The following is a 23,290-nucleotide window of genomic DNA, read 5'->3' as shown; positions in this document are numbered from 1 at the left end:
CATAGGCGAAGACTAATCTGCATTGAAGAGGCTCACGACAGAAATCGTAACCCACGAAACAATGCTCGCAAGAGGCATCAACGTAAGAGAATACAAAGACTGTGGAAAGTAAAAGGAAAGTATAAGGTTGCAAAGCCTGTCCGCGGAAGCGAACGAAGAATGGCTCCGCTTTCAAAAAAAAAAGGAAGAAGAAAAGGAAGCAAAATTCAAGCAAGGCGCCTCCTTGGCAAGCACACATACAAAACCAAGAAATTATAAAACACGAAGTAAAGAAGATGAAGAGCTCGCCTAATAGAGGGCGCTGGCGGAGAAGGTGCGCAACTACGGCTCCCGTTTTTGCTGCCGGCCAGCTCGGTCGCCATAATCGCCGGACTTCATCAATCTCCCGCAAGTAACGGGCGCTCCTGGCATCGTCGATCTTCCACGCACAGAACGGTTATGCCGTTGGGAAGGTTGCACGACGAAGGTACGAGGAAGCCCTGTGTATATAGAACACTAAGGTATAGCGCTGGGCCGAGCAGCTCATTGCTGTGCACACTACTGAGAGTGGCGAAGCTCGTTAAGCGTCTTCCCACACCACGATATAGGTTTCTTTTCCTCGGCGCATTGCGGTCGCAGGAAATGCGTCGGCGAACGATACGCGTGAAAAATGATGGCCAGGCTACAGGGTCCTCCTCCTACGTTTTCAGATGACGCGACAATGGCCGCGCATTTCGTTCATCTTTATGTTTTTTTTTTCGTTCTTCTCCTCTTATGACGTTGTTATAGTTGGACCGAGCGTACCTGTGGACCCTGTACAAATGTACACGCGCATGTTTTCGCATGTAAATGCATAGTCGACTACCGTTAATTCGACTCTTGCGGAACCGCAAGATTCGGTTGAATTACCCGAAAGACCGAACAATAAGAACAGCGGTTGAATTAGCTGATTCAAATCTTTCTTTTAGGGCTTGAAGTAGTATTTCGTTGTCGACAGCCTACTTCAATAGATTATCACAAATAACACGCACCATCTTCGGTCAGTGACCCACATACCTTAACACTGTCATTGGCGCTGACAAAATCCTCGCAAGATACGTTACCCGGGGCACACCACCAGTAGTCATCATCATGCAGGACACGTTGCTGCCATCACCTCCGTCGCATAATAAAGCAAATCTTCCGTCAGTGACATTTCTTGTTTGTTTAACCTTTGGGAACCGCTGCGTGCGTGATAGGATGCCGGTTGTGGTTGAATTAGCCGAGGTGGCATGCGTTCGAGTCTGAACTGAACGAGCTTTCCTGCCGCAGCAAGGTATGGTTCCTCCCTGGGAATTTCCAGTGCGTTCGAATTAGGCAAGTATTTGAATTAACCGAGGTCGCAATAACGGTGAGTCGACTGTATATTCGCATGCGTGCATCACACTTAGAGTGACGCAAACAATAGTTCAAACCTGCCGCGATAGCACAGGGGCAGTGATGTACTGCGGCTTGACACTAAGTCGCAGGATTCGCATGACAGCGGCGGCGGCCACAATTTGCAGGGGGCGAAATTACAAATGAAAAAAAAATCCCTGCAGCGATGGCGTAGAGGTAGCACATCCGCCTCGCGTGCAACAGGAGCGTGGTTTGAATCCCGGTGCCGTGCGATTTTCCACTGGATCAAAAAAAAAGCTATATCCGCATGTTGATAAAATAGCATAAACAGGCCTGGAGTGCGGCCTGATCGCGGCCTGATCCCGGTGACCAGAACCAGTAACGCACTCCCACACCAGAGCAGGATTGGCCACCCTGGTGCAGTACTTGGCCCCAAACTCCTATATGAATACAACAATCAAACCCCGGCCCTCAGTCCCCAGCAGCTGCGAAGCAACTCACCAAGGCGGCAGTCAAACCTGTGACGCAGCAGAGGGTGCTAAGAATCTATGAAATATCTATGAAAACATCGACTGCCTAAATAAAAAATTCACTACCAGCAGTCACTGCATCTTACTTTTTCTATTAAGTGCAACAAACCTAACCAAATTTGGTGCAGTGGTGTTCGCAAGAAAATATCTTTCTCAGTTCCCACGTAGTTAGATAGGAGCCCCAAGGTAAAGCTTCCTCGTAAGAAAGAAGCCCAAAAGGAGGAGAGACAAGAACCTTCCCGCCTACCGCCGAGGGCCTGGAACAAGCCAAAAAGAAATGCTACGTAATAACACAGTGATAAAATTTACATTGGATACCTTTCACAATTTACGCTAGCATCTATTGACAGATTACATCTTCAAACCGAGTAGAGGCATATATACACTCAGGTACGCTTCTAGTTTTCCAAAAGTCTTGCACCCCGGCGAACCAGCAGCATCGCGGCTGTAAATCTTGTTCTGTAGCACATCAACAGCGTATGCGGTGGAAACACCTTTCTTATTCTTCGCCTAGAATTTCCGTCGTCGTTCACGCCGTTCAGGAGTGTGGCGCCATCTGCATGAGAGCGTGGAAAGGGTGACACAGGGCTTACAGCCTTGCTACAGCGAGGCACCCCGCGCTCGTTTCTGTTAGCGTATGGCGTACCCATATAGACCATTTTATCAGCGAGGAGGAGCGTAGCCTCGAACCAACGCACCGCGCCCCTCTTCTCCTCGCACTGGTATGCGCGGATTCCGTTTTCTCCCAGCGGTAGCTTGGAAAGGTAGCGGTTTCATTGCAGATGAGTGCAATTCTAACGTGTTTCGTCTAGGATTTCTGCGATATCAGATGACTCAAGGCCGATGGGCCACCCTCTGCCGCATTCGGTTGTAAAAAAATAACTTTCGGAAGCATGCGATAAGTGCATCTTCAGTCGTGGCGACTTCGTGGACACCGTCTCCGCGATAGCGGATAAACTTCCGCTCTGTATTGCCAGAAAAAGCAGAAAGTAGTTGATGCCATCGTGTGTATGTTCGGAAGGTTTTGTTCCCAGTGAGCGCTCGGCGACGAACTCGAAACTGGTCCAACGTGTCCTAAGATTATCATGCTTATGCCAACCAACGTTCTAGCGGAAATTGACCGAGGACGTCTTATGAAAGCAGCACGCGCCGACTAAGAAATGAATTTGCGTACTTTTCCGATCTGTAAGCATAGCCACGCCTACCGTGTGCCAGCCGGCCCTAGTTCACACGGGCTCTCCCGTGCTTCCGAATCTCGCCGGCAAGCCGTCAACGCCGCTCATCGCGCGCTGTATTACTGAAGAAAATAAAGTTGCCGTTGCGAATAGCAGTTCGTTTTTCAGCTATGTCGAGTGGGCGAGCTGCCTTTGCACGCACAAGCACCATTCGAGACCTAAGAGCGAGCGTAATCTTTCAACGCGTCACATGCGCCCCGGTTGATCGTGGCATATTCGCAGCCACTATCACCAACTCACTTCACCCGTATTAACAGCCTTGTCGATCGAGTTATTTTACGTTTCTTTATACTGTAAAGCTTGAAGCCCGGTTGCCAGATAAATAATATTTCGCAAATCGTACGGCGAAAATTTTAGGGCCACGAAAGCTAAGCAAAACGTGCTTCCCCGGAGATTCGCAGTTACTTCGATTGTAATGTACGCTGGTGCGGCACACCGTCGACACATGAAGACACCTCTGATTTTGGTCGCCTGTGTCTAGCCTTGAACCTTAACAGAGTTCGAGGCTAGACCTAAAATAATGACACGTTACATGTATACGATACGTATCGACAATGTTCAGACTTCACTCGCCTCCTATTTCGATCGTGGGGAGAGCGGCGGGAGCGCCTCTAGGCCCATCGCCGTTCAATATTGCGACTATATCGAAGCTAAAAGCTTAGTGACGACATGCTAGGAAGTTTTCCAGTCCAAACAACTTGTGGAGACATCTCGGGAAAGCGCGAAAAGCTTGCCACTCGTCGTCAAGTAGCACGTTCGCCGGGTAGCTCCAGCGCGATCCCACATACCATCATGGCACCGGAGGATAGATGGCGCTGTCATCGCAAAATGACGGCGCCCTCAATATAACGTTCTATACAGGAAGTCTATTTTCTCTTAGGGAAGAAGAAAGATGCTCTCTATTAGAAGGCGGATTTTTTTTTTTTTTTTTTTTTTTTTGCAACAGTCGTACGACCGCTGGCATGCTAATCTGCCAAGGGAGGGGAAAGGGGATTAAACGATTCCGAAGAATGGAAATAAAAGAAAATAAGTGCTGCTTGAAAGAACTGCTACTAAAATCCCTACTTTCTGTTTTATCCTAGAGTTACTGCGTGGAATATCTGTTTAGAGCTGTTTAGAGCAATAACAATTCGTCAGGCTCTATTATTTGCTGTCACGAGGCCTAGATCTCGAAATGCGGGTGTGTAGAATAATAAAATATAAAAGCAAGGAAAACTCCGATACGAAATTGGTATATGTTCTGCGCTACCTGCAAATTTCAGTCGCACAGGTCTCACAAACAACCAATTAATAAAGACTAATCTTGTATCCTTTATACCTAAAGTGAGTTGCCATCTCTGGACTTAAATGTTAACAGACCTCTCCTGTGTAAGTGTAACCCATATTGAACGTGTATCTCCCATAACGTGATACCTCCCTGAAGATCATTAAGTTAAATAAATTCTAGAGTTTTATGTCCCAAAACTATGATCGAACTAAGAGCGACGTGCGGGACTCCGACGTAACTTTGTCCCCCTGGGCTTCTTTGACGTGCACCCTGTGCATAGTGGGGCTTGTGTTTCTGAGCGATCTTGGATAAGAGCTCTCATTCTTAACAAACGAAGACGTTCCATCTAAGCCTGACGTTCCATCTAGGCATTTCCAGTGCGACGTGTCATCCTCGCCTGACGACAAGCGCCGGTTTTCGCAGTTGATTTATTCGCAGTTGACGTTCTCTGAGTTGGCGTATCGTCGTCATAAATTTGTTGAGCCGTGCATGTGGAACGTTCCACGAGCTCGTTGTGCTTGCGTCACAGCGCTAAAGTGTGCTGGGGATCAAATTACAGATGGTGGTGCATGTGAGCCGGAAATAAGTCGTCTGCATGCAGATCATGCAGCGACAACGAAAAATTAGAAGAACTATACAGTCCACAGCTGCTTTTGTACCGTCAATTCGAGCGCTCACGAACGCTGCAAAGCTGAACTGTAGACTTTGGGTTGGCAACGAAGCGGCACTCAGAAAAGAATAAAAAATTAAGAAAGAACGAAACAAAGGAACAATCTTTTTAGTAGGTCAAACTTGAAAAATAATAAAAATAGCTAAATGTTCTTCATTCCCATACGTACAGCAAATTCACTGATGCGTTGGTACTGTAGGAAGAGATGTGTGTCGTAAAATTAAATTAGTAAACCTGCATCCGTCCTGTTCTGTCTAAACGAAAACGCAATCAATCCTTCTGCGTCGTCTCCGTCGTCTGCGTATGCGGGGCCTCCTCTGCATTTAAAAAGCGTCGCTCAAACACTGGTCCCCACACACTTGAGCCGCCAGAATACCAACGTCTGACAGCTTTCTAAAGCACGACTTTCTTTGCGTCGTCATTGAAGTCCGCTATCCTGTCGCACTCGAATGTAAGTATACTCTCACCATTTAAAAAATAATAATAAGTTCTCGGGTTTTACATGCCAAAATGACAAATTTGACTATGAGGAATGGCGTTGTAAGGGGCTTCGGATTAATTTGGACCGCCGGGGTTCTTGAAGTTGAACCCAATGCGAGGTGGACCGGGCGTCTATTGCACTTTACCCTCATCAAAATGCTAACGCCGCGTCAGGGGATTCGATCACGCGCCCTCCTGCAGTGCCATAACTGCTACACCAACAGGGCGAGTTGCTCTATTTCATTCCTCGTTCTTTCGTTTCAGCATGTGATGGCTCGTATGCTGCTGTAATATAAATGTGCTTCTAGAGCTCCTCGTGACAGCAGACGTGTTTCTTGTGTTTTTTTTTTTCAAATAAATGCAACGAAACTGGACGTAGGGAAAATGTGAGCCCCCTCAGATGTCGAATAGATAATTAGGGAAGTCGGCCTTCTAAATTATTTATAAATGAAAAAAAACTTGTTAATTATGACCTTGAAGCTTTACAGCGTTTAGTTGATTTCGCACACCCTTGATTTGACATCCAAGCCAAAGGTATAATGTTATTTAAAGTTGTCACTCAGTGTGATTTTTACAGCACTCAGACCACTATCAACAAGACTCTGTATTGAACACTTTTTTTTTGTGTGTGCAAGTGTCCATATTGTAAGCCCATATTAATATACAAAGAAATAGAAATACTCGTCATCTGCTGCATATAATATAAGGAGGTCTGTGGAATTTTTGTCCAAGCATTTGCTAACACATTATTCGAAAATAACAATATTTCACAGCTTACGAAGCATCAAGCCTGCGACTCGGTAACTCTGTAATAATTCCCTCAGGTACATTGGCAAATGAGCCGAGAAATTATCGACATATTGTATGTTTCTCTTTATTGGGGCCTTCCAAACAATATCAGAATCCTTTTTTTGGGCGACACTTCGACTGTTTGAATGTTTTATTATTGGTACATTGCAAATACAGCGCGAACAAATCAAACACGGACAAACAAGACAGGCGGAACACGAGCGCTGACTCACGGCTAAAAGTTTATTGCTTACGAACAATTATAAAAGAAAAAAAAAACTCATGCATGCGTACACCCGCACAACATTTAGTCCCTCAACCAAATGTGTTTGAATTATTCGCACTGTAAGTAATAATGTACATGTACCGACTCGCCCAGATAGCAACCCTTCAATTGTCCAATTAAGGGCATTCATTGTCCGTTTGAAAAAAAAAGAATTGTATATGTAAGACATCCAGCAAAATAAGAAATATAGCGCTTGTTGGCGCAAGGCACTGCCGCGTTTCAAAAGAGACGCATATCCATCCATCCATCCATCCATCCATCCAGCCAGTCATCCATCCATCTATCCATTCATTCATCCATCCATCCCTCCCTCCCTCCCCTTTTGTGTCGGTCCCCTCAGACCGCTTTCCTCTGACATTCCGACGTACGTGTGTATTCTCGTGCACTACCATTTCTGGTGCTTTTCTTCTAACTACTTTCTTTCTTCACTTAATGCTGCTACAACCATGATTGATTTTTTTTTTACAAAAGATGTTTCGACCATTTTAAACATTTGGTGCCACCATCCAGGCCTCAATAGCCACGTTTATTTCATGCCCTATTTTTACTTCTGGGGTAGGCACTTTTGTACATGAACAGAGCGATTGCCGAAAATTCGTTGTTTGAATTCCACGATGCAGATGAGAAAAAGTGGAACACTCCTGCTAAAAATCCTTGTTGCGGCGGCGGTTCTTCATAAGTGCATCGGAAAAGGAGAGGAATGCAAAAATGGCTGCCGTTACAGGGACGTGAGTATGTCTGCCTCAACAGCGACCGTGAAGATTGAGCTAACCACTCGAATAGATTAGATAATGCCAGCATAACCACATAAATAGCCCACTTGTCTTTTTAATATTAATTTATCGCCTCGTTGGTACTGTGTATATGTTCCGTTTTCTTCTTTTTTGTAATTCTCTCTCTTTTTGTACCTACTACAATCGATGTGCACTTTATTATGTTACTCTCTTATGAAGCTATTCGAATTTGATGCACGCTGCCCCCCCCTTATGTAATGCCTTCGGTCCCTCAAGGTTGAATGAATGAATGAATGAATAGTGCCATGGCATATTCTAATACGACACATAAAAGACTCAATAAATCAGTTTACATTGATAAAGCATGTTTTAATAACTCAATTTTCGCCAACTTCGCGGTAATCTGTGGATTATTATAAGACAAAATGCAGATAAAAGTTTCTTTCATCAAATTTCGCGCCGGAAAGCAGTGCCGGCACGTAGTTTCGACGTTCTGGTTTCAAAATTACCGTCTGCGCTTGGGTTGATTGTGGTTTCGCTAAAGGATATTGAAACTTTCCAAGCTCTCTGTGGCTCCTTTAGAATGCAATCTCATTCATGCTCTCTGATGAAAGTTCAAATAGGAGCGACCACTAAACGCTGACAAAATGCGTGACGTCACTGCATACTGGTGCTTGAACTTCAAAGCAGCGTCGTCCCCCGTGTTTCGCTCTCGTGACTTTTCTGGCTTACCAAGCGTATTCTCATTGTTCGAGTGACAGGGTGATGTATTATAATCAATAATTAATACAGCCCGAATAAATGTTACTCTCCACTTTTACAACGAAATAGCTGCGTGTAGCAGGCGCGCAGTGCAGTACTCTTCTGTGGGAAGCCATAGTTAGGCCGATTTCGGCTTCTGTAAGGGCAGCGCACCTGGCCACCCTGTAACGTACAGACTGTGCTTCGCATGCAGGGTAAAATATTTTCATTGGCACCGTCTTTTTGTCTGACCTTAACGTACCTCGGTCATTCTATCCTCTCTCCCCTTGGCCTCTTTCGTTGTTGTTGTTGTTTGCCGTCCCGAACTTTCCCTGTTTCACCGCTCGATCTATTTAGGCGATGCACAACTTCAAGTCTTTTCGCCTGGAAGCTACATCAGAATCGGAGCCACAGAAGTTCTGCCTGACGTTTGTGAGAGTTGAAGGTCCAAAAGATACTACCGTCGGTTTAGCTCAACGTCGCACTACCGCCACCTACAAGGTCAAGTACACGACGGCGGACAATACCACACGGTAAGATAAAAACGGGCTTTTAAAAAGTGTGCAGCCTTCGTCAAATGTATGCGGACCACGATGCCTGCCACGGTCATGCTGGCTACAGGCTGTTTGAAGGATCTCCTCTGGTATATGCAAAAGGTTCCAACGCGCTGGAGTATAAAATGAACACTCGTACACTGTGAAATATTTTACGCCCTCGAAAGCGACTGAGGGTGTAACTAAGTTCCTGACATGACTGTGTACTGACAATTACTATGCACTGGCCATTGAGAGGTCTGGAGTATCAGGAGCGCCATTAAAACCGCGACATACAGCCCAAAAAATATGCGCACTCAAAGCGCGGAGTGGCAAGCATACATTTGGCAAAGAGGTGTGCACAATTATTTTGGTACCACACTTCAAAACCTGATAACCAGCCTATAATTATTTCTCTGTTTTATTTTTTGTGTTATTATATCTGATTGTGACATTGTTCAGAATCGGTTTAATTTCGTCTGTGCGACTATAATCTTTCTCCCTGTTTCAAGGTGACCATTACTGTTTCTTGCCAATGACCTGCTTAATTCCATTTATCCGCTAACATAGCGCGATCTGTGTTTATTCGCGATTATTTGTCACGTGCTCTATATTTAAGGTATTCATATATGAGTGTGTCGCCAAATGGTTGATAACGTTTCTTTTGCTATAGCTGCCTCGCATTATATGAAACATATTGCTTAATTCGGTTGATTGCTTATTTCCTTGTTTGTTGCAAAATTGGCCTCACTTTATTTTTTTGGCTAAAGTTTGCCACAATGCACCTCCCTTCTGTAATGCAACAGCGCGGATGGTTTTTTAGACAAACAAATAACTAAATAAATAAATAAATAAATAAATAAATAAATAAATAAATGCTCACAAGAGGTGCGCGAACATTTGAAACTTTCGAACAAACAAGGAATAGTGTTCTATTTGATTCGCTCTTCGTATCGAATAGTCACTATCTGCGAATAGGGGTGTTTACAAAAGCTTTAGAACATTTACTTTTGAAATTACTTGTACCTACTAATTGAATTAAAGAAGTTATAAAATAAGTGCAATGAAAGTAGATGAAAAAAAACAACTTGCCGCAGCTGGGGATCGATCCCACGTCTTCGCAGTACGCGTGCGGTGCTCTAACCAATTGCGCTACCGCCGGCTCTGTTTTCCCATCCACTTTCCTGGGTATTTATGTTTTTACTAATAGAACTAACCCTGGGTGTCATAGCCAGTGCCATCACAAACCTTGGCGGCGCATGTGGAACATCCTTTCTGCCGCAGGCGTCACGAGTACGTGACCTTTTTGGGTAAAGGCAACTGGTCAATAAACCCACACATGCTAGCTGAAGGCATCAATGTTGCCGGATTCGAGACCCTCGTTATGTAATAAACGAGAAGAGAAGGGGTTAACAGAGGAGTCGGATTTTTATTAATCATATCACAAGAAGCCAACAAGCAATGACACCAAGGACAACATAGGGGAAATTACTTGTACTTACTAATTGAATTAAAGAAATTATAATTGCTTTAAATAATTTAGTTATTGTTTTAACGTAACCCTATAGGGTTACGGTGCAATAACCCTATAGGGAAAGGCTGCAGCAATGATAGCTCAGTCGGGTTACCTAACCTTTTTCGGGTGGTCAGAAAATCCTCATTTGTGATTGAATTACGGTTCCACTCAATAACCTAAAGTTTGTTTTTAAGAAACCTTTATCAATTTCATGAAAAGTTAACGTTCAATAAGACGATGGGATATGCCATTAGCAGAGACAATCAATAAGTTCACGGTTTTAGTTATTTCGGTGCCCTAACTACAGCAACAAAAAGAAGAATCTCGATAACTACCTCAGACAACATATTCACGTAAAAGAACAATGGAAAATGCAATTTTTTTACCCTTGGTCAAGATAACAAGGATAACATGTAGATACTCGTAGAATAACAATCTATATATGTAAAAAAACCTGGGCAATTACTCAATGGCGATTCCTTATTCTGTATCAGCTAGCTAGATGAACATCAACCATTTTTTTTGTCAATAATCAGCTTGCCTCCCCAAATACATTGGTTTCAGAGATGACTCTGCCACAATAACTCTTTTCATGAGCGAGTTCAATGTCTACTTCAACAGCAGTAAGTATTGAAACATGGTTTCTCCATCGATTTGCTTATTCTTTTCGCTTTATGGTTTTGTGGCTTCCCGCCGTTTGAAAAGGTCCGCATGCCGCGGTGGGATTGCTTACAGGAGTGCTTTTGATGTTTAGCAACTCAGGTGATCCGTCATTTAAAATTAATTTATTTGAAGCTTGAGCGTAACGCTTAGCTAATGTCGCCCCATCGATATGTAAATGTCAATGTGCCGGAAACAACTAAATACGGGTGATGAGGCCATGTGCCGTTATTTGCCGTCATATCTTTTGCGTGATGAGGCTTAGGGAACGAAAGGCTGTCTATAGTCGGATACAACTTTAGCAAAGAGGGGGCGTTTACTCCTCCGACGCGGATGCGCACCAGCATCCACCAATGGGCGCGCACTCTGGACTGACGTCATGAGCCGGATGGCCGGTGGCCCCGCAGACGAAGAAGATGGCCGCCCGAGCTTCGAACTGGGCCAACTCGCGTCAGCTGTGTACTTCAGCGATAAATGCATTGTTTTATATAAATACTTTTTCAATAGCAACTGATTCATTTTAATCTTGGAAAACGAGTTGTAGATACGCCATGTACATGCGAACAAGCACAAAAGTCATGCAGAGCTGCTCTTTCTACTTTTGTCACTTGCACAGAAGCTAAAGTGCAGACGACGGGCGGCGTTGTAGAAGACACGGGGTTATTTTTTCTGTTGCTATTCGGCATGTGCTGTAGCACATGAGAGCTCTACTAAACCAAACATCAAAATACAAAAGTCTTTATTTATACCGATAATTGCGCGTTTTAGGAGCACGATTTTTCCAGCGGGACTATTTTAGTCGCGGAGGCAGTCGGCTGTCGCGCTTCGGTCATCTGGGCGGGGCCTCCCCTTTTTTCTAAAGTTGTATACGACTATAGGCTTAGGCAAAGGAAACATATGGTGCTATGTGGCATCAAATAACATCATCAAAGGCTGGTTAAGCCTAATCATTTATGATACGAAATAGCTGCATAAACTACAATTCCTTCAAAAGTGCACTATGAGCCATTGTCCGTATTTTCTGTATTTGAAGACATAGATGAACAGATTATAAATGACAAGATTACAGTGCTTTGTAACCGAGCACCGAGTGGTCGCAAAGGAGCATTATGCATTCTGCAAGAACTTGTCTACAGAGACACCATTAGTGTCAAGAAACAGAGTCTAGGCAACATTAAAACAAAATTGTGCACTAGGCATATTTCAAGATATCACGAAGGCATTTGACAGCACACGTGACCTAATTTTACGGAAGCATTCTTATTGTGGTTTGCTCGGTACCACGGGACAACTTATAAACAATCATTAACATCAAGACAGAAATACGCTACAATAAATAACAATCATTCTCAAGTATAATTTATTATGATGTCCCCAATGGCATCCATTCTTGGACCTCTCCTATTCTTGCTCTCCATAAACGCTATTCGAAGTATTGAAGAGCAGAAAAAATAATATTTTATGCTGACGACACAAAAATATTTTAGCAGCTTCAGACGTATTGAAACGCTATAATGCAACAATCGCGCGAATGAATATCTTAAATGTATGGGTAAATGCGACAACGTTAAGTTAAACATCGCTAAATCAAAGTACCCACTGCTCAAACCTAAAGGAGCAACAAAACTTCCATTCATATCGATGTACTACGAGAGGATCTTGATTCAGCAGTCGACAACAATAAAATTCTGATTAGTTCATTTTCACTGACACAGCTCTTGGTCCCCTCATACTGATACGATAAAGATATGTATTTCTAGAGCAATCAGTATTTTCAGTAGACTAAGACATTGCGTTCTATCGAAGGTTTACCTGCACGTTTACCCTGCTATCGTGTATTCTCGCCCAGCATACTAGTCCTTGATATGGCTAACCAACGACTGACACAAACCCAAATTTTCTGCTGATTTAACAAAAGAGCGCAACGCGTTCCAATTTCAAACACTTTACTCTGCAAAAGCAAGCGGCCATATCTTAAAAGCTGCAATATATTGCGCTAGTTTTAAAAGTACAAACTATCTTTGCAGATACTACGTCATTATGGCATAAATACGTCACTGTGCTGCAATACCTATTATGTGAAACAAACCCAGTACTAACTACGCCTCAGCTTACTATTAACAAGCACATCTGCGATAATATAATAATTTATTATAACGACCAACGCATCGAACAAGTTAATATACAGAAATTCCTAGGAGTCTCGTTCCATGAACACCTGTCATGGACGCCACAAGTGAAACATCTCTTAACTGATCTGACTCGCTCTGCAGGATGTCTCAGTAGAATCGCTTCCCTTCTCCCTTCGTCTTTAATAAAATCACTCTACTATACATTATTTTACTCGAAACTACTATACGGAATGCTGGTGTGGGGAACAACAACTAAAACAAATTATGATAGGTTAAAAATCTCGCAGAAGCGCGTGCTTCGTAGCCTGGAAAAATATAAAGGTCATGTCAAGGACCTAGCCACTGAACAACTTTTTCTCAAGCATGAAATACTATCCGCAAAAAAAAGTATATAATCTAAAGTTGATGCAACACATACATAAGCACAAATTACAGGATTCCTTCCCGAGCACTGTATCCACGAAATATGGGTTCAGAAGCTCTAGCCGAAAAACTAAAAAAATACGCAGGAACTATGGCAAACAGGCCATTGAATATAAAGCAGTGCAATTACTAAACCACCATGAATCGAATATTGACCTTACATTACAATCCAAGAAGCTCAAACGCAATTATCAATCATTCCTTCTGACTACCAACCTCATAGTCGATCCATAAATTTTGTCAAAATGTGTTTGTATATATTGAGAAGAATTTCTTTTTTTTTTTTGCTGGTAATCGCGAAAATTTAAACAAAAATGTCAGATTCCATTTCATTGTATCTTTCTTAAATGTATGATGTATTGCAGAGCGTGTTGAATACACATGTAGAAACAAATACGTATGTGATCCGATGTAGAGAAGCAGAGGCATTGTACTTAATGAAGTGTATCGTGACAACTGCTGCAGACTGTCTGGTTGACCAGGGGGTCAAGACCTCGTCAGGCTTTCTCGCCTTTAGTCTTTGCCTCCCGCAGGGAAATTTTGTATTCTGCCTGCAAAATAAACATGTTTGATTTGATTTCATTTGATTTCATTTTATTTGATTTGATACTACGTCATTATGGCATAAATACGTCACTGTGCTGCTATATCTATTATGTGAAACAAACCCAGTACGAACTACGCCTCAGCTTACTATGGAAACCTCGAAAACGCGCCAACTACATAAACCAACAATTAACTTTACGCGTACAAGACAGGCTAAATCAGTAGCCAATATTATTACATTTACTGGAGTGTGGAACTTCATCTAAATCAAATTTGAAAAATAATTAAAAAAACAGCTAGCTGATAAATGCGAAAGTTCTCACGACATCTGAGATTCCAAACATTGTACTTTATTTAGTGTGTGATATTATTATTTACAGTTTTCTCTTGTACTGCCGCTTCTCTAATTTGCCCACCGACGTCATGTATGTGTAATGGATTCCCATCCTTGTTTTCATATTTAAACCCTTTACGGCCTAATAATGTGCTGCCAGGGTGTCAATGACGAGTAAGGCATTTCTTCGGCCTTATACCATGCCTCCCTAGGCAATTTTCTACCAAATTTGCCTTGAATGAAACGAAAGAAAGAAGAAATGATTCAAAGAATCCTTTTGATGGAAGATATCTAATAATGATAATAATAACAATGCCAATTATAGTAACAATAATTTACTGGAGAAAGTCGCAAGAACAAAGTATCAATGCGGAACAATGCGGAAGTATCTATGCGGATCACTAACAAAAGAAACAGTCATTCCATTTCATATAATATTCCCACTCTTCGTCTTTCAGAGGTCAAAGAATATAAATACCTTGGAGTAACAATAACGAATAATCTTAGCTGAAACAAACATATTGAAACCGTATGCTCTTCTTCTTTTCATAATCTCTGTTTTCTTCGACACAAGTTAAAACAAGTGCAATGAGGTTCATTGGACGAGTCCAACAAACAGGCGGTAGCTCGGAACAGTACGCAGGGAGATCAAGATGGGGGTGTTCGATCTCACGCTCTCCGCTCTGGATGATGATCTCAGAGCCCGGGATATCATTATCTTCCTTTCTTCATTATACAAGCTCCTTCTAACGTTAAACAGTTGGCATATAACACACTAATTAGACCAAAACTTGAGTATGCGTGCATTGTATGGGATCCTCACACAAAAATTAATATTAATGCACCCAAAAGAGTTCAACGCAAAGCTGTTCGGTTTATATTGCCCAAATATTGTTCCACTGACTCCCTATCTACTCTAATGCTTCACCAAACATAAAGTCCTTAGAAGCTCGGCGCAGAACACAAACGTTAGAATTCCTATTTCTACTAAAAAATAGCAAATTGCAAATGGCACCTGATTTGCATCTTAAACCGATAGCGTCCAGGTCAACACGAAACAGGCACACTGGAACGCTAACACCTTACTGTGCCAGAACAAAAAGCTTCAAATTTTCTTTTTTGCCGCGTACTATAACCGAACGGAATCAGTTGCCATTATCTTCGCTCGTTGACATTGATGCCTCAGAACAGGCCGTTATGTGAATTGATGTTATTGTTCATATCTTTCCTTGTACTTTTTTGATCTTGTAGTCATGGTGCTCCTCCTGCCAGGGCCCTTCACTGAACCTGCAGTATGTTCTAAATAAAGTTGAAATAAATCCGGCCTTCCAACGTCACGTGGGTCTTTAGGGCTCGGCAGCCGTACGAGCCTCATGCATTGCGCGTGTCGGCGGCGTAGACACGACGTAGCGTTACAGTGCTTCAAATGCTAATCGCATGCGCATCGGCACTCGTCGTGAGATTACTTCCGTCGGTTTTTCCTTCTTCTGAACCTTCCATAGGTGCGCTCACTGGTTGCGCTTCAAGGTTCACGTGTTACAGAAGCGCCGTGACAATGTAGCGGTGGACTGGGCTTGTGGGTAGCGTCAACGACCGTCGCTTCCCTGTTTAAGGCCAGAATACATGGAGCGAATATGCGACGAATAGTCGGCGTTCGACGCCCGGCGGCGTACAAGCGACGCGCGGCGGCGGAGAAAACGTCGTTCGCCGCCGATCCAGCCGGCGCAGAAAAGTTCGTCGGGCGGCGACGATACCGGAAGCGGCAAACGAGCGGCGCCCCAAAGCGAGCCAATCAGGTCTCACTATCCGCCCCGACTTCCGGCTAGGCTTCCCCGCTTGTCCGTGTATCCCGATCCCGCTCTATCGTTCACGCCGGTCTCCCACTTTTCGTATTCATGGCATCCAAAGTGGCGCGGCTGGAATTTAATAAGTTAATAACAGCCATGGTTAGACAAGCTCACGTGCGCTACTTTCGGGTCTGCTTGCTTCGGCCGCGCGCGCGTTGAGCCACAGAACAGAGCCGCGGAGTTGGAGGAGCCGAAAGTTGTTTACCCGCCCAGTGTTGCCACAACGCATAGCATCGCCGCTTTCTTTAAACTACATCGGCACATGAATGTCTCAAACACATAAAAAAGACTAGAAATCATTTCTAAACAAAATTTTACGCGTTTTTAGAGTGTTCCGTAATTCAAAAGCGATAATAATTGTCGCTAAAGTTTTTTTTTTTTTTGTCATGTGTTTCACGACAGCGCATTTGCCTCGTCTAGCCACACTGATAACAACGCAGCGACTCGCCGGCGGCGGCCGGCCTGTCTTCGCTCCATGTAGCGCAGCCCGACGAACATACGGCGTCGCGCCGCGGCAGATTTTCTGCCGCCCGAACTTCGTCGTGAAAGTTCGCTCCATGTATTCTGGCCTTAATTACGAGTAGATTCGAGGTGTGCGCGTGGCTGCGCCAGTCGTCGCTAAGGTGTAACACGTGATCATGAGAAAATTGCACAGTGGTTAGCGCTTATCGGCTGTTGCGCGCTTGTTCCTGACGTCATGGGGTCAGCATGTTACAAGTGGCCTTCCAAGACTCGCATGAGAACGAGCACTGTTTTATTCGCGAGACTGCTATTTACCTTATCCGTGCAGCAAAATAATATTTCGCCCGCGTGTTCCCAGAAGCATTGTCTACAGATCGCGAGCGTTTTCTTATTGCGAGAATGAAATATTCCAGTGCCTTTTCAATGTGTGTGAATAAACACGTTGAGCTACATATCTTTCTTTCTTCTTTTACGTTAGGTGAAAGTGGCGCGCCTTTGCCGGTAAAGATGCGTTTTATTTACTATATGGAATGCTTCGTTATCGAGCAACCCAGTCAAGGCACATCTTGTGAGTACCTTCATTACTTCCTGTAAAGCATCGCGCGTAAAAATACCTTGCGGAGGTACGTTTGACCGTGGCGAGATATCCAACCTCTTAGAAGCCTAAACCGGGAACCCGGTCTTCGCCAAAATGACTTGGCCGCAAAGGTAGAGAGAGAGAGAGAGAATGAAGAGGAAAGGCAGGGAGGTTAACCAGATATGAGTCTCCGGTTTTCTAGGCCGCAAAGGTAGAAATTCCCAAAACACACACGAAATTCCTAAAACGCCACACAGGCCACTGATAGCTGGCGCGATGACGATGATAGCTCCAATGACGTCACGAGTACGATGGCGGAACAACGACCAAACGACCTGCACTCACATTCCAGACCGGGCATGAAATCCCGGCTGTCCGTTTGAAATAGTGGGATTTTCGCTGGACTGCTACGAAAAATATGGCCTGATGTTGCCGTGAGAGGTAAATAGTAACAATGGTCGCCCACCGACGGGCGTAGGGGTTGGCGAAAAAAAAGTTAAATTTTAGTCACAGCATTGTTCATAACATATTGCCGTTCAGGGAACAGCGGCACACCAAATGGCAGCAGCGTTGGTAGCGACATCACGTGGGCCTTTGTCCGACCACGTCGTGTAATAAAACGTGCCAGAAACGCCAGAAGCTGACAGGTCACAAAGTACAATGGTATTTGTTAGTAAATTATTGTTGCTGCTGACGCTTGTACGTCGTCAACCAAGTAAAAGAGAGTCGCCGGGATTTTAGTTTCGTGTCCTCTTTTTGAAAACATAAGATGCCAGGAGACCATGAAGCAAAAGAAAGGTTGGCATTTTTTATTGAATTCTGGAACAAAAAATTGGGAAAAGGCCAATAAACGAAAGTGCCGCCGGTGCAGAGGAGCCGTGGGATTCGAACTAGGAACTTCCGTGTAAAGCGTACTACGTTCCACAAATTCATTTACTCTATGTGTATTTGTGTACATCACGTATACGTAGCGTTGTGAGTGTTCGCCAACGCCACGTGCGAAAATGGTGAAGGACTTGGGGCATCCTTTCCAGTCCACCTTTTCTAACCAAAATTGTATTAACCTCATCTTAAGCAATATTAGAGTACAGTAAAAAGAACAATTTATTTGCGCTGTACTTTCTTTAGATTTATTGTCTTTTGGTTGCCTTGGTCGATGAAGACGCACTCTAAGAATGATGTGACTTGCCTTCAAGTGCGATCGCCTAATTATGATCTTGTCATGTGAAGTCTCCCGTTCTTATTCCGTGTGTCCCCGATATAAAAAAAATTATCTTCGTCTTTCTCGTTTCGTTCGTTTTTTCTTCTGCCCTTTCCTTCTGTTTGACGCAACTGCTTAGCCAAAGCCAAAAACAGTGCGAAAACAGTGGCAAAAACAGTGCGACACTTTCATGGCCTGAAAAAACGTCTCTTTCTTTTTTTTTCCGTGCCCACAGACTACCACGTCTTCGTAGGTGATAGGTTGACCGACAGCGCTTACAGAGAGTGCATCGGAAAACTCCAGCAATACTCCGGCGGAACCGTGAACTACCTCAACAAAGGTCGAAACTGCGATCAAGTGATGAACTTGACTGTACCAATGTCATGGACCTCACTTCACTACATCAGGGGCTAATAAATGCCACAGCATTCGCGTGCGCCCTTCAAACTAGTCGAGTGTTCTGCGTGAACGAGAACAAAAGCTTCGCTTTCGTCGAAATGGCGAAGTAGTCGGAGCGTCTCACTGGCACGTCCCTAGAGCGAAGTGCGCTTGGTGTGGCATGAGATGCCGACGTGTGTTCGCACACGCTACCCAGCACTTCCCGCCACCGATTCCGGTCAACGACGGTTCCTACACACAGAATCTGATGCACGGGCAACCCGCGACTGCCGCAGGGGCGGAACGCTGAGCGGCTGGCTGGCGAAGCACGGGACTGCAAGGTGGCGAAGCACGGGACTGCAAGGTGGCGAAGCACGGGACTCCAAGGTGGCGAAGCACGGGACTGCAAGGTGGCGAAGCACGGGACTGCAAGGTGGCGAAGCACGTGGCTGTCCCAAGGCCGGACCGTTGAGGACACTAAGAGACGGTATCGCTCGCGTGTCTTGCTTCTCGGGACCGGAGCTTGTCCTGCCCGCTGCGCGACTCCCCACGAGCCGCGACTACGCTAGCGAGTGAAGGCTTCTCCCCTAGGTCGTGCACCACCACCTAATCAAGGGGCCACGTAGCATGTACAGTCAACAGCAAAAGTTTACGGGATGCGGTTTCCCCTTCAAATGTGAATTCCTGCACTGTTACGGCATGACACTGCATATTTAATGAATCACTGCGTAGGTGGCGAAGGCTCCCACACACTGTAATATTCAATTCGAGGCTGTGTGACCATGCTTCGCAAGAATACAGCTTTTTGGCAGATCCTGCGTCCCGTAAACTTTTGCGGTTGTCTGTACAGGGTGTCCCAGCTAACTTGGACCAAGATTTTAAAGATACCCAAGAGCTCTAGTGAAATCGTACCGACTGCATAGTAGCCGATGTCGCATGTACTTACGGTCAGTATTCTTTTTTTCATCACGAAGTATTACTGAATTGATTACTTTTAATTAGTGAACTTTGTAGTTATTGCTTGAATCCAAAACATATCAAATACAAATTTGTAGGGCACCTCAAATAACCTCCCAATCAAGCATTTGTTTAGTGCTCAGTTTTGGCTCGTTGGCTTTTCCCAGAAAAAACAAAAGCGCGCGAAAACATCCAAAATACGAAATAGATACGCGCTCGCCAGCCGCTACTCAAGCGCTTCCAAGGGAATAGCCACGGATACACGGCAGCTCGATATAGGGCTTCACGCTATGTGATGGTCGCGGCATCAAAAGAACACGCCGCTGACGCATTCATAAGGGTGGCGGAGCCTTGTACGATGCGACGATAAGATAACGCAGCTGTATATCTTTCAATGGTTGCTTGTAGGCGCCTGAGTAGCGGCGTGCGAGTGCGCATCTATTTCGTAATTCGCGGGCTTTTTTTTTTCTTGGAAAAGCAGCCAGGACCACTTCAGCATGAAATAAATGCTTGATTCGGAGGTTATTTAAGGTGTCCTACAACAATGTAATTAATATGCTTGCGATTTAGGCAATAATTAAAAGTCCACTAATTAAAAACAATTAACGATAATTAACCAATTATTACTTAGTGATGAAAAATTACGTATGACTGCCGCTACTATGCAGAAGGTACACGATTTCTCTATAGCTCTGGTTTTTTAAAAATCTTCGTCCAAGTTAACTGGGACACCCTGTATACACACACATATATATATATATATATATATATATATATATATATATATATATATATATATATATATATATATATATATATATTTATATATATATATATATATATATATATATATATATATATATATATATATATATATATATATATATATATATATATATATATATATATATATATATATATAGTTTCAAAAGAATTGCGGTACCCTACAAAGCGCTTTAGCCAAATAATATTACCCGCCACAATTAATTGACGATGCAATAAAACGCGCAGACGCGCATGACCGAAGGACGCTTCTTTGCATTAAGAACAAACCGACTCCCTCAACCAAGACAAATCTTGTCCTAACCCACACTGCGTCAGTCTCAAGTGTTTCGCATGTATTAAAGAAACACCACAATATTCTAATGCAAAGTGAACGCCTCAAAAACATATTCTCTGATCCGCCTAAAGCAGTATGCCGTAAAGCTAGAAATATTCGAGATATACTAGCATCATCATCTAAGACTGACTACCCTGATAGCATCGAATGCCATCCTTGTCGAAAACCGCGATGTAAAGTATGCCCCTACATGGTCACATCGCAACAGGTTACTATTGCGTCTTGAAACTTTTGTTTAAAAATCAAAGGCGATTTCGACTGCGGCACAAAAAAACGTAATATACATGCTTGAATGCACGCTCTGCAAAAAACGGTACATCGGACAAACAAAAGGGCCTTTCAGATTCCGCTTTAACAATCATAAATCCCACGCTAACAAGTTGCCCAACCTGTCCATCTCAAGACACGTGCATCTTCCTGACCACTCATTTGATAAACTGAGAGTCACGTTGTTTGAATATGGATTTCGTTCAAATTATGATAGAGAAGCCCGCAAATTCTTCCTTATATATAAGTTTGATACCGTCGCGTGTGGTATGAATGAATGTGTAGGAAAATTGAGTTGCCTGTCTTTGTAGCCCGTCACTTGTCCCTTCTCCTACTAATACATCGCTATTCCCCTTTTTCTGTGTCTGTGTTTGCGTGATAACATAGCGCATATTGAGCACATTGAGCACGTTTTGTTGTCACGTGGTGATTGGTTTTTACAATTCATTTCGGTGCATTTTTATGCTTTGTATTTTAGATGATATGTTTGCAATCACCATCGGTCTATACACATTGCCAGCTATCCTTTGAACGATTCGGATGCATTGTGTTTGCCCATTTTATTCGTTTTTCATGTAAACGTATCTTCATTTGGTTGACAGGCACATGTATATTAACTGTACTGACAACATGCAATGTATTCTGATGACGGCCGGACCCCGGCCGAAACGTCAATAAACCGCTTCATACGCACGTCTACTTCACTGTATACATATATATATATATATATATATATATATATATATATATACATATATATATTGCCCCTTAAATAGGCTCTCTAAAATCGTGGGAGTGATCTTGCTCCCGTCGACGTCACGTGACAGGCACAGAGACCGGTGTTGGTTGATGGGCGTACCGCCTCCGTAGATACCAAGCCTACGGCAAGGAAAACGCATCCCGCCTCCGTATATACCGAGCCGCCGGGCCGGGGATGTAGACGCTTTTCCTTTCCTCTAGGCGACGTTGGTTCGCGGAAAGGGCGTCTAGTTGCGGAAAGGCGACTGATCCATTCTCCCAGTTGACGTATTCGCGAGCGCGCCTCTGCAGGCGGCAGTCAGCGGTCCTGGAAATAGTAGACAGCTGATGCCTTCTCTTTCGCGCGTTGCTGGTTCGTGGAAGTTCTCCTGTATAGCTTGACAGTTCGAGGAAAGGGTACCTCTAAAGTCGCACACACACAAAAGCGGCCTGTAATCACTTCCGGGCTTCCGCCAGACCGGCATACACTCGAGACAACCATGGCGAATTAGGAAGTCACACTTCGTTTCGATGAGGCATGGTGGGCGAGAATCCTTTTATTTTCCCGACGCGCAGGGGCCAGCAGCCACTGTGCGAGGGATCGGCAATTCAGTAGCAGAATCGCCCTCAGAGGTAACGCACCCTTGGCTCGTAGCTGGTAGATTCCTGGGAGTCGTTCATCAGTCCTCGTGGCGCTCTTGTGACTTTTCTCCCTGGTCCGCTCCGGTGAAACAGGACTTGCAAACAGGTCTCGCTATTTTTCTTCTCCTGTTTGGGCAAGCAATCACCCAGAGAAATGCCGGACCCACAACCACAAAGCAGCGAACACGAGGCCACCCTCCTCCAAGACACACCAGGCTTTAAAAAAGAAGGAAACCCGCTACTCCTTTCCCATTTCTTTCGCACGTTCTCCCCCCCCCCCTGGACACTAAAAACAGCCATTTCTTGAGAGCGTTAAGACGTGGTTATTAAAATTAGCTAACAATCTATTACAACTTCGGGATAAAAACACGTAAAAATGCCACGGAAACCCGAGTGAGCCTGAGGCTTTCGATACTCTAGGAGCAATGACTCAGACCGTCGGCATTGCCATTAAGCTTACCCTTCTTGTAGCGAATATCGAAGGTGTACTGTTGAAGAGGCAAGCTCCAGCTCAAAAAACGACAGTTTTTCGTAGACATGGACTGCAGCCATGTGAGGGGACAATGGTCAGTCTCTATGGTGAACCTTGAACCAGTAATATACCAAGCTAGCTTCTGCACCACCCATACTACGCAGGCACACTCTTCTTCTGATGCACTGTAGGCTTCCTCAGAAACTGAAAGTTTTCTACTGGCGTACAATACAGGGTATTCGTTCTCGTCATCTCTTTTTTGACAAAGCAACAACCCCATACCCTTGTCGCTGGCATCACACTGAGGAATGAATGGCTTAGAGTAGTCGGGCGCGTTCAACACTGGTTGACTCGTTAGTGCTTTCTTCAGCATAGTAAAAGCCCTTTCTTTTGCGTC

General features: G+C 44.1%; 1 protein-coding gene across 1 annotated transcript; it reads left to right on the top strand.

Moving 5' to 3' along the window:
- Positions 1 to 5,423: 5,423 nt before the first annotated feature.
- Positions 5,424 to 18,738, top strand: LOC142558158 (uncharacterized). Its single transcript, XM_075670319.1, has 6 exons — positions 5,424 to 5,509; positions 7,234 to 7,341; positions 8,446 to 8,621; positions 10,702 to 10,760; positions 17,020 to 17,109; positions 18,555 to 18,738. Exons 2-6 carry the CDS (start codon positions 7,234 to 7,236, stop codon positions 18,731 to 18,733), a joined length of 612 nt encoding a protein of 203 aa, XP_075526434.1. The 5' UTR covers positions 5,424 to 5,509; the 3' UTR covers positions 18,734 to 18,738.
- Positions 18,739 to 23,290: the final 4,552 nt, after the last annotated feature.

This window comes from Dermacentor variabilis, chromosome 9 (genome assembly GCF_050947875.1).
Source record: "Dermacentor variabilis isolate Ectoservices chromosome 9, ASM5094787v1, whole genome shotgun sequence".
NCBI classification, from domain to species: Eukaryota; Metazoa; Arthropoda; class Arachnida; order Ixodida; family Ixodidae; genus Dermacentor; species Dermacentor variabilis.
Note: the sequence above shows the minus strand (reverse complement) of the source record. Positions and strands in the feature narration are given on the sequence as shown.

Excerpts from the sequence above, each read along its gene's own strand:
- LOC142558158 (XM_075670319.1), top strand. The coding sequence starts at position 7,234 with ATGAGAAAAAGTGGAACACTCCTGCTAAAAATCCTTGTTGCGGCGGCG. Across the intron at positions 7,342-8,445 it reads ATGGCTGCCGTTACAGGGAC|GCGATGCACAACTTCAAGTC; the intron begins GTGAGTATGTCT and ends CGATCTATTTAG. Across the intron at positions 8,622-10,701 it reads ACGGCGGACAATACCACACG|AGATGACTCTGCCACAATAA; the intron begins GTAAGATAAAAA and ends CATTGGTTTCAG.